The sequence below is a fragment of the Saccopteryx leptura genome, chromosome 3 (genome assembly GCF_036850995.1).
Source record: "Saccopteryx leptura isolate mSacLep1 chromosome 3, mSacLep1_pri_phased_curated, whole genome shotgun sequence".
Taxonomy (NCBI): Eukaryota; Metazoa; Chordata; class Mammalia; order Chiroptera; family Emballonuridae; genus Saccopteryx; species Saccopteryx leptura.
Window position 1 is genome coordinate 77071724 of NC_089505.1, and position 14079 is coordinate 77085802.

The 14079-nt window shown below is 43.7% G+C and overlaps 2 protein-coding genes across 9 annotated transcripts in view; one reads left to right on the forward strand and one right to left on the reverse strand.

The window, feature by feature from the left end:
- Positions 1-14079, reverse strand: part of LOC136399324 (zinc finger protein 420-like) — a 288584-nt gene that overhangs the window by 223271 nt on the left and 51234 nt on the right. The window lies entirely within an intron of this gene.
- Positions 1-14079, forward strand: part of LOC136399358 (zinc finger protein 98-like) — a 68298-nt gene that overhangs the window by 2276 nt on the left and 51943 nt on the right. For 5 of the 8 annotated variants that reach the window (XM_066374448.1, XM_066374446.1, XM_066374447.1 and 2 more), the window contains exons 2-4: positions 715-930; positions 1833-1974; positions 8063-8136. In XM_066374448.1, coding sequence (XP_066230545.1) covers positions 916-930; positions 1833-1974; positions 8063-8136 — 231 coding nt within the window. In that variant the 5' untranslated portion in view covers positions 715-915. Of the gene's footprint in view, positions 1-714; positions 931-1832; positions 1975-8062; positions 8137-8467; positions 8701-9242; positions 9293-10233; positions 12943-14079 lie in introns of those variants that run through there. The other 3 variants (XM_066374442.1, XM_066374450.1, XM_066374445.1) reach the window with 3 other exon arrangements.

A 14079-nucleotide genomic window follows, 5' to 3' on the forward strand; every position in this document is an offset into this window, starting at 1 on the left:
CCCAGGGATTAACAAGAAGGATCCTGGTTGCATTTGCTTTCTGTTTTTCTTTTTAATATGATAAATTTAATTTAGAAGTCACAAAAGTAGGCTGACCAGGTAGTGTCGCAGTGGATGAAACCTCGGACTGGGATGCAGAGGACCTAGGTTCGAAACCCCGAGGTCATCAGCTTGAACCCTGGGTTGCCGGCTTGAGTGTGGGATCATAGACATGACCCTATGGTTGCTGCCTTGAGCCCAAAGTTCATTGCCTTGAAACCCAAGGTCGCTGGCTTGAGCAAGCAGTCAGTCACTACTTCTGCCAGAATTCCCCCTCTTCCCTGTGAAGGCAGATATGAGAAAGCAATCAATGAACAACTAAGGAGTCGCACCAAAGAATTGATGCTTCTCATCTCTCTCCCTTACTGCAAGTCACAGAAGTAGAAGTGGGTTCGAGAAACAGGTTTCAGAGGCAAAAGAGGAACCCTCGAATCTTAGGAGAGAGACAGGAAAAGGTAAGTGGGGAGGCACCGACATGCTCCAGAGAGGAGAGCGCCCAGGATGCATTAGTGAGAGTGGGGAGCAGGGATGGTCAGGGGAGGTGACAGGGTGTTGTGTTGGGTTTGGGTGTTCAAGAGAGCAGCACCCGTTCTCATTGCTGTGGGAATGTGTGGACGTCTGAGGGAGGACAGACAGGTGAACACAGGAAAATAATACAGTGTGGTCTCCCTGTAGGAGCACTGTTGGCTGACTCCCGTGAGGAAGGACAGGAGAGTATGGCCTTTTCAGCATTTCCAGATCCTTCTGTCTGTGAGTGTGGTGGAAGTGGATAAAGGAGCTGTGTGGACACACGTGGCGGCACATTCTAAAAATGTAAATTTGACTCCTGAATATATTGTCACCTGAGAAAACAAGCGGGAGCAGGACCAGGACAGAATGGCTGCTTCTCAGGTAAGCGATGTGTCCTGCTCAGAGGCTGTGTTTGCTTTTCCTCCTAACTTCAGTGGATTTAGGACCTGCAACCTGTAATTCTCTACTTCTGATGTTCCTGCTGAGTGAGGTTGTTTCCATTTACTTATTTTTTTAAATTTTATTTATTGATTTTAGATACAGAGGAAAGAGAAAGCTGGCAGAGAAAGAGGGGGGTTAATTGGGCAGCACCAGCTCATAATGGGTACTGGCTCAGCTAGGGCCACCTGGTCAAAGTATGTATCAAAATATAGTTAATGAAGCCCTGGCCAGTTGGCTCAGTAGTAGAGCGTCAGCCTGGTGTGCAGGAGTCCCGGGTTCGATTCCCGGCCAGGGCACACAGGAGAAGCGTCCATCTGTTCCTCCGCCCCTCCTCCTCTCCTTCCTCTCTGTCTCTCTCTTCCCCTCCCACAGCCAAGGCTCCATTGGAGCAAAGAGTTGGCCTGGGTGCTGAGGATGGCCCCATGACCTCTGCCTCAGGTGCTAGAATGGCTCTGGTTGCAACAGAGCAACACCCCAGGTGGGCAGAGCATCGCCCCCTGGTAGGCATGCCTGGTGGATCCCGGTCGGGCGCATGCGGGAGTCTGTCTGACTGCCACCCCGTTTCCAACTTCAGAAAAATACAAAAAAAAAATTAATATATAGTTAATGAACAATTAAAAGTGCCACAACTTGAGTTGATGCTTATCACCTCTCTCAAACCAGTTTGTGTGACTCTATTTATCTCTCTCACACACACACACTCAGAAAAAATATATATTGTTGTGTGAAAATGATTTTACGAGATTATTTTTTCCTATGACAAAAATACTTCTAAATGTGTTTTAATGTTGGATGACATGAATTCAGACTGTGGACTGTCATTAATGTGTCTTTTTTTTCAGAAACCATTGATCTTCAGGAATGTGACCTTCAGGGATGTGACTGTAGATTTCTCTCAGGAGGAGTGGGAATGCCTGGACCCAGCTCAGCGGAAACTGTTTGTGGATGTGATGTTGGAGAACTACAGGAACCTGGTCTCCCTGGGTGAGGATGACTTCCTTCCTGAGTGTATTCTCTACCTGCTGTGTTTTGTTTCCTTACATAGGAGGAACATAATATGGGAACTTCTGCCTTGCAGGGTAGATTTTAGTTATGCAGTCAGGGAACAAATATGGGGGTTTCCTGGTATAAAAACAAAGGCTTATGATTGACATTAATTAGGACTCAGTGTATGAAAATTTACATGTTGTCTAGAATGATTAAGGTGCTATCAGGAAATAATATTTTGGAAAATTATGTATCACTTATGACAGCATGGCTGGACCTTGATTATATACTGAGTGAAATAAGTAAATTAGAAAAAGCTAAGAACTTTATGATTTTTTTATTTTTATTTTTTCCTGAAGCTAGAAACCGGGAGAGACAGTCAGACAGACTCCCGCATGCGCCCGACCCGACCGGGATCCACCTGGCACGCCCATCAGGGGGCGACGCTCTGCCCCTCCGGGGGCGATGCTCTGTCGCGACCAGAGCCACTCTAGCGCCTGGGGCAGAGGCCAAGGAGCCCTCACCAGCGCTCGGGCCATCTTTGCTCCAATGGAGCCTTGGCTGCGGGAGGGGAAGAGAGAGACAGAGAGGAAGGAGAGGGGCAGGGGTGGAGAAGCAGATGGGCGCTTCCCCTGTGTGCCCTGGCCGGGAATCGAACCCGGGACCTCTGCACGCCAGGCCGATGCTTTACCACTGAGCCAACTGGCCAGGGCTGGAACTTTATGATTTTATACAGAGGTGGGATACAAAATTAAGACTCATGGACAGAAATAGGAGTGCAGTGGTTACTACGGGGACGGTGAAGGGGGAAATGGAGGGGAATGGGGAAGATTGAGAGGAAGGTGGGCTGACCTGTGGTGGCGCAGGGGATAAAGCGTCGACCTGGAAATGCTGAGGTCGCTGGTTTGAAACCCCGGGCTTGCCTGGTCAAGGCACATATGGGAGTTGATGCTTCCAGCTCCTCCCCCCTTCTCTCCCTCTCTAAAAATGAATAAAAAAAAAAATAAAAAAAAAGATGGGAGAGGAAGGTGGGGAGGGGTAAGGACATAAAGTAGGACAAATATATAAGGTGATGGAGGATGATTTCACTTTGGGTGATGGGTATACAACGTAATCGAATGTCCAAATGATGTGGAGATGTTTGCCCAAAATCTCTGTACTCTAGTTGACCAATATCACTCTCTTAAATTTAATAGACTACATGAAAAAAAAAAAAGGAAAAGAAAGTTATTTTCTAGAACACTGTAATACTGTTTCATGTCTTCTCACCTGGGCACAAAATGAATTAGAAATTGGAGCTGTGAAGGAAAATGACAGTATCCTCCACCCAGGTAGGTGGGATGAGGAGCCAGATAACACAGGTGACAGACCTAAAGGTCATGGAGAAGGCCAGACCTTACAGTGTGGTTAGGAAGCTGCTGCAGTGGAAAGGGCTGTGAGAGGCCCAGGTGTATTCCTGTTGTCATAGAGTAGGGGTTGGAAACCTATGGCTCACGAGCCAGATGTGGCTCTTTTGATGGCTGCATCTGGCTCGCAGACAAATCTTTAATAAAAAAAATAATAACGGTAAAAATATAAAACATTCTCATGTATTAAAATCCATTCATTTCCTACTGCTCATGTTCATGGTTGTGGGTGGCTGGAGCCAATCACAGCTATCCTCCGGGACAACACCAAATTTTTATTGGATAATGCTTAACGAACACAGGTCGTTGTATGGCTCTCACAGAATTACATTTTTAAATATGTGGCGTTCATGGCTCTTTCAGCCAAAAAGGTTCCCGACTCCTGTCATAGAGGCACAGCTGGTCTCCAACACAACCTTGCTCCTGCGTCCTGTCGGGACTCTGCTTTTGCTCCAGTGACTTCTGTCATCACATTAACAGTGGGGGCGGGGTCCTTCCCTTGGACTGTGAGGGCCGCCATGATCTGGCTCCTCTTCCACAGTTTTGGGGACCTGGGAAAACCTGTGGTGCACATACCTGAGGAATTACATGATAAGATTTTTTTTTCTAATTTGGAGTTTTGACAGAAGTGTATGAGATCCTCAAATTGGGTGCAGAAATTTCAGGATTCTCAAGACATATGTCATGTTTCAGATGTATCATTTCTTTTTCTTTTTCTTTTTGACAAAGTCAGAGAGAGACAGAGAGAGGGACCAATAGGAACAGTCAGTAAGAGAGAGATAAGAAACACCAATTTTTTGTTGGGGCACCTTTCTTGTTCATTAATTGCTTTGTTTTATGTGCCTTGATGGGGGGCTACAGCACAGTGAGTGATGCCTTGCTCAAGCCAGTGACCTTTGGGCTCAGGGTAGCAACCAAGGAATCATGTTTGTGACCCCTGGCTCAAGCCAGCAATCCTGTACTAAAGCTGGTGAGCCAACGCTCAAGCCGGCAACATAGGGGTTTCCAAATTAGGTCCTCTGTGCCCCAGTCCAATGCTCTATCCAGAGCGCCACTGCCTGGTCAGGCAGATAAATCATTTCTTATCCATGGAGGTTTCTCACAGGACCCTACAGAGTGTGGACTCAGTGATTTCCTCACAACACAAAGCATCTCCTGAAAGTGTAAAGATCTAATTCTCTGCTTTAATTCAAAATGTTCTTTTGCTTAGTATGAATTATCTTTACAACTTTCAGGTCTGGGCCCTGGACCTTTGGTTCAGTTTAAAAGTACTTGCTTGGCATTTGGATGTCCTGGGTTATATTCCACTCGGGGAATACAGAAGAAGTGACCTTCTGCTTCTCCACCCTTTCTCTTCCCCCTTCTCTCTATTCCTCTCTCTCTCTCCCTCTCTCTTCAGCTCTCTCTTGAAGCCATGTGTCAATTGGTTCCTGTGTATTATCCCTGGAAGTTGAGGACGGCTCTGTGGTCTCTCCACCTCCAGTGGCAAAAATAGCTTAGTTGTGACCATCGTCCCAGATGGATAGAACATCCCCAGACAGGGTTATCACGTGGATCTCATCGGGGTGCATGCACGAGTTTGTCTATCCCCTCCTTTAATTTGAAAGAGAAGGAAATAAATACTTCTATTCTGTATTTTTTAATTGTCCACATTAGAGTAATTTCATGTCTCTCTGTATTTCAGAGTCCTTCCATAAGTTAGTGTCATAGGCCACCTCAGGTTATTGCCCAACAGGTAGGAAAGTCCACTGTTACCTGCTTTTGTCATCACTGTCATTCTGCAGTTCTCTTGTGCTATTGACAGCTGTCCAGGACTGTGTCTGTTGGGCAAATAAATTTAAAATAGGTGTTAGGTTTTCTCGCTTATATTTTGCCTTACTGTTACAATGGCCTTTTGTATCTCTCTGGGTACTTGCCCTTAGGGCGGTAGATTGCAAATTGTGGATTAACTTCCTGCTTGAGAGGGGGTGTTGTGATTCTAATGCTTACTGAAGAAGGGTGTTGTTGCCCCTGTCTGTTTAAGGGAGGGCAGAAAGTATGCAATGGAGTGCAGGCTGATGAGGAGGAACCCAGAGGGAGGGAGAGAGTGCTGAGGTATGTGGTGCGGTCCTTTGATTACAGGAAAAATGGCAGAATGCATCTGGGCTTTGGAAGCCACTGAATGACAGGGAAGAGATCTTCCTTGTGTGTTTGCTGTCTGCCAGTATGAGCCTCTTTTCACTTTTTGAGGAGATCTTTGTCATATTTGTGCTTCTGGATTCACAAGTGCTGATGCCATATTGTATGGCCAGTTGCCATGGCCACCATCACAGCCGCCCGGCCATGCAGGTTCGCATTAGATTCAGACAATTGGTAAAGAAACAACGGAGCCAAAAACTGGTGGGCCATCAGCTTTAATCTTAGCTTGCAACTGGCGGGCAAGTAAAACACACACTGGGCTCCAAAACCCACTCATTCGGTGCTCACAAAGCTACTGACTTATCTCAGTTTCCTAGAATCAAAGGTTTCTAGCTCACCAGACTTATTCACCTCTGTTCCCCATCTCCTTCCTTCTCCCTGCACAAACTCTGCACAAGCTGGCTTCTCACTCAGCACTCCACCATCTTGGCTGCTTCTCCTGGCCTCCTCCACACGGCCTTTCTCTGCTCTCCTCTCTAATGTTAATCTCAGGAACTGAGAGAGAGCAAGCTCCCAGCCTGCCCCACTTTAGTGTAGAAATCCAAACCTTTAATCCAATATACAAAATAGGGAAGTCTCTAATACTAAGTCACTTATCTGGGGCATGATGGGATTGCACCACCTCACATCAAAAAGGGTGGGAAAGGCTTAGTTGTAAAACCAAGCCCCAGGCCACAAGGATCCTGCCTGCCCATAGCCCACCCCCAACACATATTTATACAAACACTCCCATCCCAAGCAATTACCTGGGTGTGGGGCTTCCACGTGGGCAGCGCCATCTTTAACAAAGTGAGCATAATATATTTTATCTGCCCAACACATATGCAGGATTTTTCCTTTGTAGTAAGAAGTGGGATACAGCATTGTGCTCTTCATGAGTTTTTAAATTTGCTTTCTCTTTTGTCATGGTATGTGCTTAATCTGGAATGTTTAATGATTATTCATATTTTACAACTTTTGAATGGTTTCTGTAAGGTTCTGGTTCAGGGCATCTTTAAATCCTGAGCTCCTCTTTAAAATTCAGATTCCTGTCACCCAACTTCATACCTGGGCTCAAAAGAGAATATTCTCATCCCCCACTGTGAAGTTATTGTTAACTGTTTTGCTATTCTCTCACTTAATGGCTTCCTGGCCTTCACTTTAGAATATAGCAAGAAGTTTGTCTTTGCAGAAATATCTGGGAAAGTTTTCTTAGAAAAGGGACCTGACAATTAGGGGAGTTTAAACACAATAGTTGTTTGTACAAGAGGCCCAGAGGCGCTATTTTCTGATAGGTCAGCCAGCCTGCATTCCAAGGACAGTGTAAACCTGTAGGAGGAGGGGGAATGGCTTGCTTGAGGCGTTGGCCAGCCTGGTCACCCCGGGACCTTTTGAACTCGCCCAGAGCATCTTTAGACAGTTGAGTTGCAAGATAAACAATTCGCAGAAGCTTTGGCAGCACTGTAATTCGCATATAAAAAATATTACCTTGTTTGTAGAATGAACGACATCAGTGGCATTTTGCAAGACTCCTGACTAAGGGATAAAACCCTGATTCCAACCCTCCCTGTTGCCGACACGGCTTTGGTCCAGGTCTGACCAATTCGGGGGTTCATACTAACCTGCCAGTTGTCAGAGGAGACTGACAAGTATTCCTCTTCCCCAGTGCACTGGCAATCTCACCTTTAACCGTGTTTCTTTATTTAGAAGTGAAGGGTGTGTGTGTGTGTGAAGTGGATTACAGCCTACATCTTTTCAATGTGTTCTCAATTGCTTCCTCTTTTTTTGTGTGACAGAGAGGGAGAAATAGGGACAAACAGATCTGAAGGGAGAGAGAGGAGAAGCATCAGTTCTTCATTGAAGCTCCTTAGTTGTTCATCGATTGCTTTCTCATATGTGCCTTGGCCCTGGGCGGGTTATAGCAGACCACGTGACCCAGCTGAAGCTGGTGAGCCTTGCTCAAACCATATGAGCCTGCGCTCAAGCTGGCGACCTCGGGGTTTTGAACCTGGGTCCTCTGCGTCCCAGTTCGACACTGTATTCACTGCCCACTACCTGGTCATGCTGATGTTGGTGTATTGAACCGGGGTCCTCAGTGTCCCAGGCTGACACTCTATCCACTGCACCACCACCTGGTCTGGTGTGGTTACCTTGCTCTTCAACTTTAGCGCCTGCACTGCAGCCAAATGAGTGTGCACTGAGGCCAGAGACCTTGGGGATTAGACCTGGGACGTCAGCAACCCAGGTTGACAGTCTAACTGTGCCCCACTTCTGGTCATGCTTTTTTTGTTTTTGATACCTGTTTTCAGTACTGCAGTCTCTCTGTGTTTGAACAGTTAAAATAGTCTACAGTGCATTCACCCTGTGCTGCCGTTCTCTTGGCGCCCTGTGTCATGCAGAACAGAAATAGCCTTTCAGGAAGCATCGAAGCAGCCAATTCATATCGCCATTGTGTGCTTGGGTGTTTCTTGGGTAATTTTGTCAATTATTGCTGGTAAGTCCATTTATTTTGTATCTTTTAGCTGTGCCATCTGAAGAAAACAAGACCATGTTACGAAAGCCAGGAATAGAAGATTTCTTCTCTAGAATAATACTGGTAAGATATAGATGTTGTGATTTTGATACTGTACACTTAATGAAAGCCTTAGAATATTAGAAAGAGTGGTGAGATGAAAGGACATTAATATGGACAGAACTAACCTGAAGCAATTATTTTTGTTGTTACTTATTAATTTAGAGAGAGGAATAGGGAGAGAGTGAGAGAGAAAAAGTAACAGACAGAAACATTGATCTTTCCCAGTATGTGCCCTGACCAGAGATTGAGGCTGCAACCTCTGCACACCAGGATGACAGTATAAACAACGGAGGGTTTTAGTCTCGGTGGGACAAGTCTTATTGTTAATTTTTAAACGGTTGTTGCACTCTAGCCTGTTAGCTCAACTGGGTCAGAGCATCACCCTGAAACAACAAGGTTGTGGATTTCATCCCTGGTAAGGCTCACGAAAAGGAGCTAGTGAGTGGATGACAGGGTGGAACAACCAATGAATGCTTCCCCTCTCCCTTGTCTCTCTTTCCCTCCTCTCTCTCCCTATCTCTGTCTATCTCTCTGAAAATAAAAAAATAAATTAAGCCCTGCCCAAAGAGCTTGGTTGGTTATAAAGTTTTCCCAGACCACAGACATTGCCAGTTTGATTCCCTGATAAGGCTCGTATAGGAGCAGCTCAATATTCTTGTATCTCCCTGCCTCTCCCCAAAAAGAAAAAAAACCAAACACTTATTGCATTGATTTTAGCCAGAGACAGAGAGAAAGAGGTGGAGAAAGACAAGAACATCAGGCTGCTCCTGCATGTGCCCTGACTGGGAATTGAACCAGCACCCTCTGTGCTTTGGGATGGTGGGCTAACCAACTGAGGTGTCTGGCCAGTGCACAACAAGTGTTTGTGACTAACTTTTCATTTTCTAAATAGTTAAAAAATATTACACGTTTAGAAAATGCCTCCTTAAGTCAGTTATGCATCATATCAATTAGTTTCTAAAAAATAATGCTCGGCCCTGTCTGGTTTGCTCAGTGATAGAACATTGGTCCCTCGTGTGAATGTGTCATGTGTGTTTCCTGGTCAGGCCACACCAGAGAGGCAACCATCTGCTTCACCTCTCCCTATTCTTTCTCTCTCTCATTCTCTCTCTCTTTCCCTCCCACAGCCATGGCTGGAATAGTTAGAGAGAATTTGCCTTGGGCGCTGAGGATGACTCCAGGACCTCTACCTCAGGATCTAGAAAAATGGCTGTGTTGCTGCCCTGGCCAGTTTGCTCAGTGGTACAACATGGGCCTGGCATGTGGAAGTCCTGGGTTTGATTCCTGGTCAGGGCACATAGAAGCAACCATCTGCTTTTCAACTCCACTACTTTCCCTTCTATTTCTCTCTTTCCCTCTCGTGGCCAAGGCTCCACTGAAGCAAGTTGCCCCAGTGCTGAGGATGGCACCATGGCCTTGGCACAGGTGCTAAATTAGCTTCAGCTGCAATGGAGCAACAGCCCCTGATGGACAAAGCATTGCCCCCTAGTGGGCTTGCCAAGTGGTTCTCAGTCGGACGCATGCAGGAGTCTGACTCTCTGCCTCTTTGCTTCTCAATTAAGAAAAATACAAAGAAAATGGCTGTGTTGCTGTGCAACGTAGCAAGGGCCCCAATGTGGGAAGCATCACCCCCTACTGGGCTTGCCAGTGGATACTGGTCAGGGCGCATTTGGGACGCTGTCTTTCTGCCTCCCATCCTCTCACTAAAGTAAATTTTAAAAAATTAAAAAAAAATTTTTTTTTACTATTATATGTTCTTGAAAAGGAAATCTGGAAAATCAGGAACTTCTATAATCGGTGAAGTAGATAATCATTTAATTTGTTTTAAATGTATGGTGAGATTAAACTTTCAATCAATGATTTTTAACATCTAGAGGTTTTTTTATGTCCATATAAAATTATGGAAACACTTTATCAATGCCTTTAAAAAGGAATCCTTATTCTTCCACCAAGAAATATTTTTTTCATTTTAATGTCTGTAATTTTCATAAACCTCAGAGCAAATTTTATACACCCAATATGGTTTAATACTTATCACAGAGTATTATTTGGGAATAAGTGTACATGTTAAATGAAATACCTTTCACTAAAGGCATATCTATCTTTGATGATTACCAGAGTACACATAATGAAGACAGAAGTTATCAATGCAATGAACATTGGAAGAACTTTAAACAAGAATCAATTCATAATGAAAATGAGAAAACTCCATTTCCAGAGAACCATTATGAACATGGAAAAGCGTTTGATCGGATATCATATTCTGATATTCATCAGGTTATTCATGTTATGGAGATAACAAATGAACAAAGTAAATTTACCAAATCTTTTAAACAATTTTCAGATCATACTGAAGATGAGAATATTCATACTGAGGAGGAATCTTACACTTATAATTTGTGTAAGAGAGCTTTAAGTGAAATATTCAATGTAAACGGAGTTAAGAAAGTACATAGTGAAGAAAATATTTTTAAATATGAAGAATTTGGTAAAACATTTAATTGGCATTTATATCATACTTTACATGAGACAAATATTTACAACGAAATGAGACCTTATAAATGCACAGAATGTAGTAAAGCCTTTACCCATTCCTCAACTCTTACTGTACATCAAAGAATTCACACGGGAGAGAAGCCATATAAATGTAGAGAATGTGGCAGAGCCTTTAGCTGTTCCTCAACTCTCACTGTACATCAAAGAATTCATACGGGAGAGAAACCATATAAATGTAGAGAATGTGACAAAGCATTTAGAAGTTCGTCAGCTCATAGTACACATCAGAGAGCTCATACTGGAGAAAGGTCTCATAAATGTTTAGAATGTGGCAAAACCTTTATCCAGAAAGGATACCTTACTGAACATCAAAGAATTCACTCAGGAGAGAAACCATACAATTGTAAGCAATGTGGCAAATCCTTTAGCCGTTCCTCATGTCTTAATAGACATCAAAAAACTCACACTGGAGAGAAACCATACAAATGTAGACAATGTTGCAAAACCTTTAGAAGTTCAGCAAGTCTTACAAACCATCAGAAATTTCATACTAGAGAGAGGTCTCATAAATGTTTAGAATGTGGCAAAAGCTTTATCCTGATCTCACACCTTACTGTACATCGAAGAATTCACTCGGGAGAGAAACCATACAAATGCAGACAATGTGGCAAAGCGTTTAGAAGTTCATCAAGTCTTACAAACCATCAGAAAATTCATACTGGAGAGAGGTCTCATAAATGTTTTTAATGTGGCAAAAACTTGATACTGAACTCACACCTTACTCTACTGTACATCTAATAACTCACTCGGGAAAGAACCCATACAAATGCAGACAATGTGGCAAAGCCTTTAGAATTTAGAAGTTCACCAGCTCTTACTAATCATTAAAAAAATCATACTGGGCCCTGGCCAGTTGGCTCAGTGGTACAGCGTCGGCCTGGCGTGCAGGAGTCCCGGGTTCGATTCCCGGCCAGGGCACACAGGAGAAGCGCCCATCTGCTTCTCCACCCCCCCTCCTTCCTTTCTGTCTCTCTCTTCCCCTCCTGCAGCCGAGGGTCCATTGGAGCAAAAAGATGGCCCAGGCGCTGGGGATGGCTCCTTGGCCTCTGCCCCAGGCGCTAGAGTGGCTCTGGTCGTGACAGAGCGACGCCCCGGATGGGCAGAGCATCGTCCCCTGGTGGGCGTGCCGGGTGGATCCCGGTCAGGTGCATGCGGGAGTCTGTCTGACTGCCTCCCTGTTTCCAGCTTCAGAAAAAGAAAAAAAAAATCATACTGAAGAGAGGTCTTATAAATGTTTAGAATGTGGCAGTGCCTTTATGTGGAAGTCATAGCTAACTACATCAGAGAATTCACAAAGAGTAATCATACAAATGTAGAGAATGTGGCAAGCCTTTTGAAGATCACCAAATCTTACTCAGCATTGGGTTCACACTTGTCAGAAACCCTTTAAATGTGGAGAATGTGGCAAAGACTTTAGGTTTTCCTTCAACCTTCCTGAACATCGGAGACTTTATACTGTGAGAAGCCTTTTAAATGTAGGGGATGTGGCAGAGCCTTTGGTCATTTCTCAGTTTTTAATAAACATCAGAGACTTCATATTGGAGAGAAGCGCTATCAATGTAGTGAATGTACCACAGCCTTTGACCAATCCTGAAACCTTCCTCAAACTCAGAGATTTCATACTGGACAGAAATCTAACATTTTTATGGAGTGTAATAAGGTTTTTGGTTGGCAGGGGAATCTTAATCAACATTCAAAAATTTATTCTCAAGAGAAACCTTACAAATATGGAGGTTGTGGCAAAACCTGAAATGACTTCTCTCTTCTTTCTGAGCAAAAGACTACATACCAGAGAGTCACCTTGCAGTTGTAAAGTATGTCGCAAAGCCCTTTATCTGCGCTGAAAACTTGCTGAACATTGCAGAATTAAGGATGGACATGAACAGTAAAAATGTCAGTAATTTAACAAAAGTTTTAAACCTTAATGAGTTCAACTTCATTGAGGATCAAAAAATTAAGCCTTAAAATGTAATTTATGTTAGAGAGTCTTTGTTCTTATACATATCTTACTCAATATCTGATAATACTGGGAAGGAAGAGGAATAGACCTAAAGAATATGGGAAGCTTTACACAGTGTGTGAACCTTACTCGACAACACTGCGCAACAGAATTTCTCACACTTCAGGCCTTTCACCATGTATCACCTTAGATAAGTTTTCTGCATAACTCACCAAAACCTCACTGTTTTGGTTTATTTTTTACAACCTAAACTTATGTCTAGAACCCTGAGTATTTAAATGGATGTTATTAAAGACATTTGCTCAGCCTGACCAAGCAGTTGCAGAGTGAATAGCACATCAAACTGGCATGAGGAGGACCCAAGTTTGAGGCACCGAGGTCGCCAGCCTGAGTGCGGGCTCATCAGTTTGAGCACGGGGTTGCTGGTTTGAGTGTGGGACCATAGACATGAACCCATAGTTGCTGGCTTGAAGCCCAAATCCGTGGCTTGAGCAAGGGGTCACTCGCTTTTCTGTAGCTCCCCTGGTCAAGGCACATGAAAATGCAATCAGTGAACAACCAAGGTGCTGCAATGAAGAACTGATGATTCTCATCTCTGTATTTCTGTCTGTCCCTATCTGTCCATCTCTCTAACCCTCTCTTTCTCTGTCAAAAAAGGGAAAAAAGGAATATGCTCTGGGTTCTTATCTCTTCCAGCTTTCTGCTGTGGCCTTCACGAGTTGACGTGGGCATAATGCTTCAACATAGGTAACTCAAAAAAACTGATCAGTTACAAGCCAAGTACAAATCTCAGAAATTTCTAATGTGAATGATTTTCTGTACATTGCATTTCTGTACAATTAACTTTATTCCTATACTGATGAGTTTTGGTTTTGGAAACTCATGATGCAGTTAGCTCTTCTTTAATACAAAACCTACTATAGTGTTTTCTTATTTTGTTGGTCACAAAATGTTGCTTATGTGACGTGCTCAGAGATGTAAAAAATGATTTCTTTGCAATGTAGTGGCACAGAGAAATCAACTGGGAAGTGCATCCATTTCACAGACATCACATGAAGTTTCATTTTGTTTAGTATATTCCATTTTTTCTTTTTTTTAGACAATTAAATTTAACGGTAACATTGGTCAACAGAGTACATAGATTTTTTTTTTAATTTTTTTTTAAATACTCTGAGGGAATGTGATTTTTTTTTATTTTTTATTTATTCATTATAGAGCGGGGAGAGAGAGAGAGTGAGAGAGAGAAGGGGGGAGGAGCAGGAAGCATCAACTCCCATATGTGCCTTGACCAGGCAAGCCCAGGGTTTTGAACTGGCAACCTCAGCGTTTCCTGGTCAACACTTTATCCACTGCGCCACCACAGGTCAGGCAAGAGTACATAGATTTAGAGACAACATCTCCACATCATTTGGACAGTTGATTGTGCTGTATACCCATCACCCAAAGTC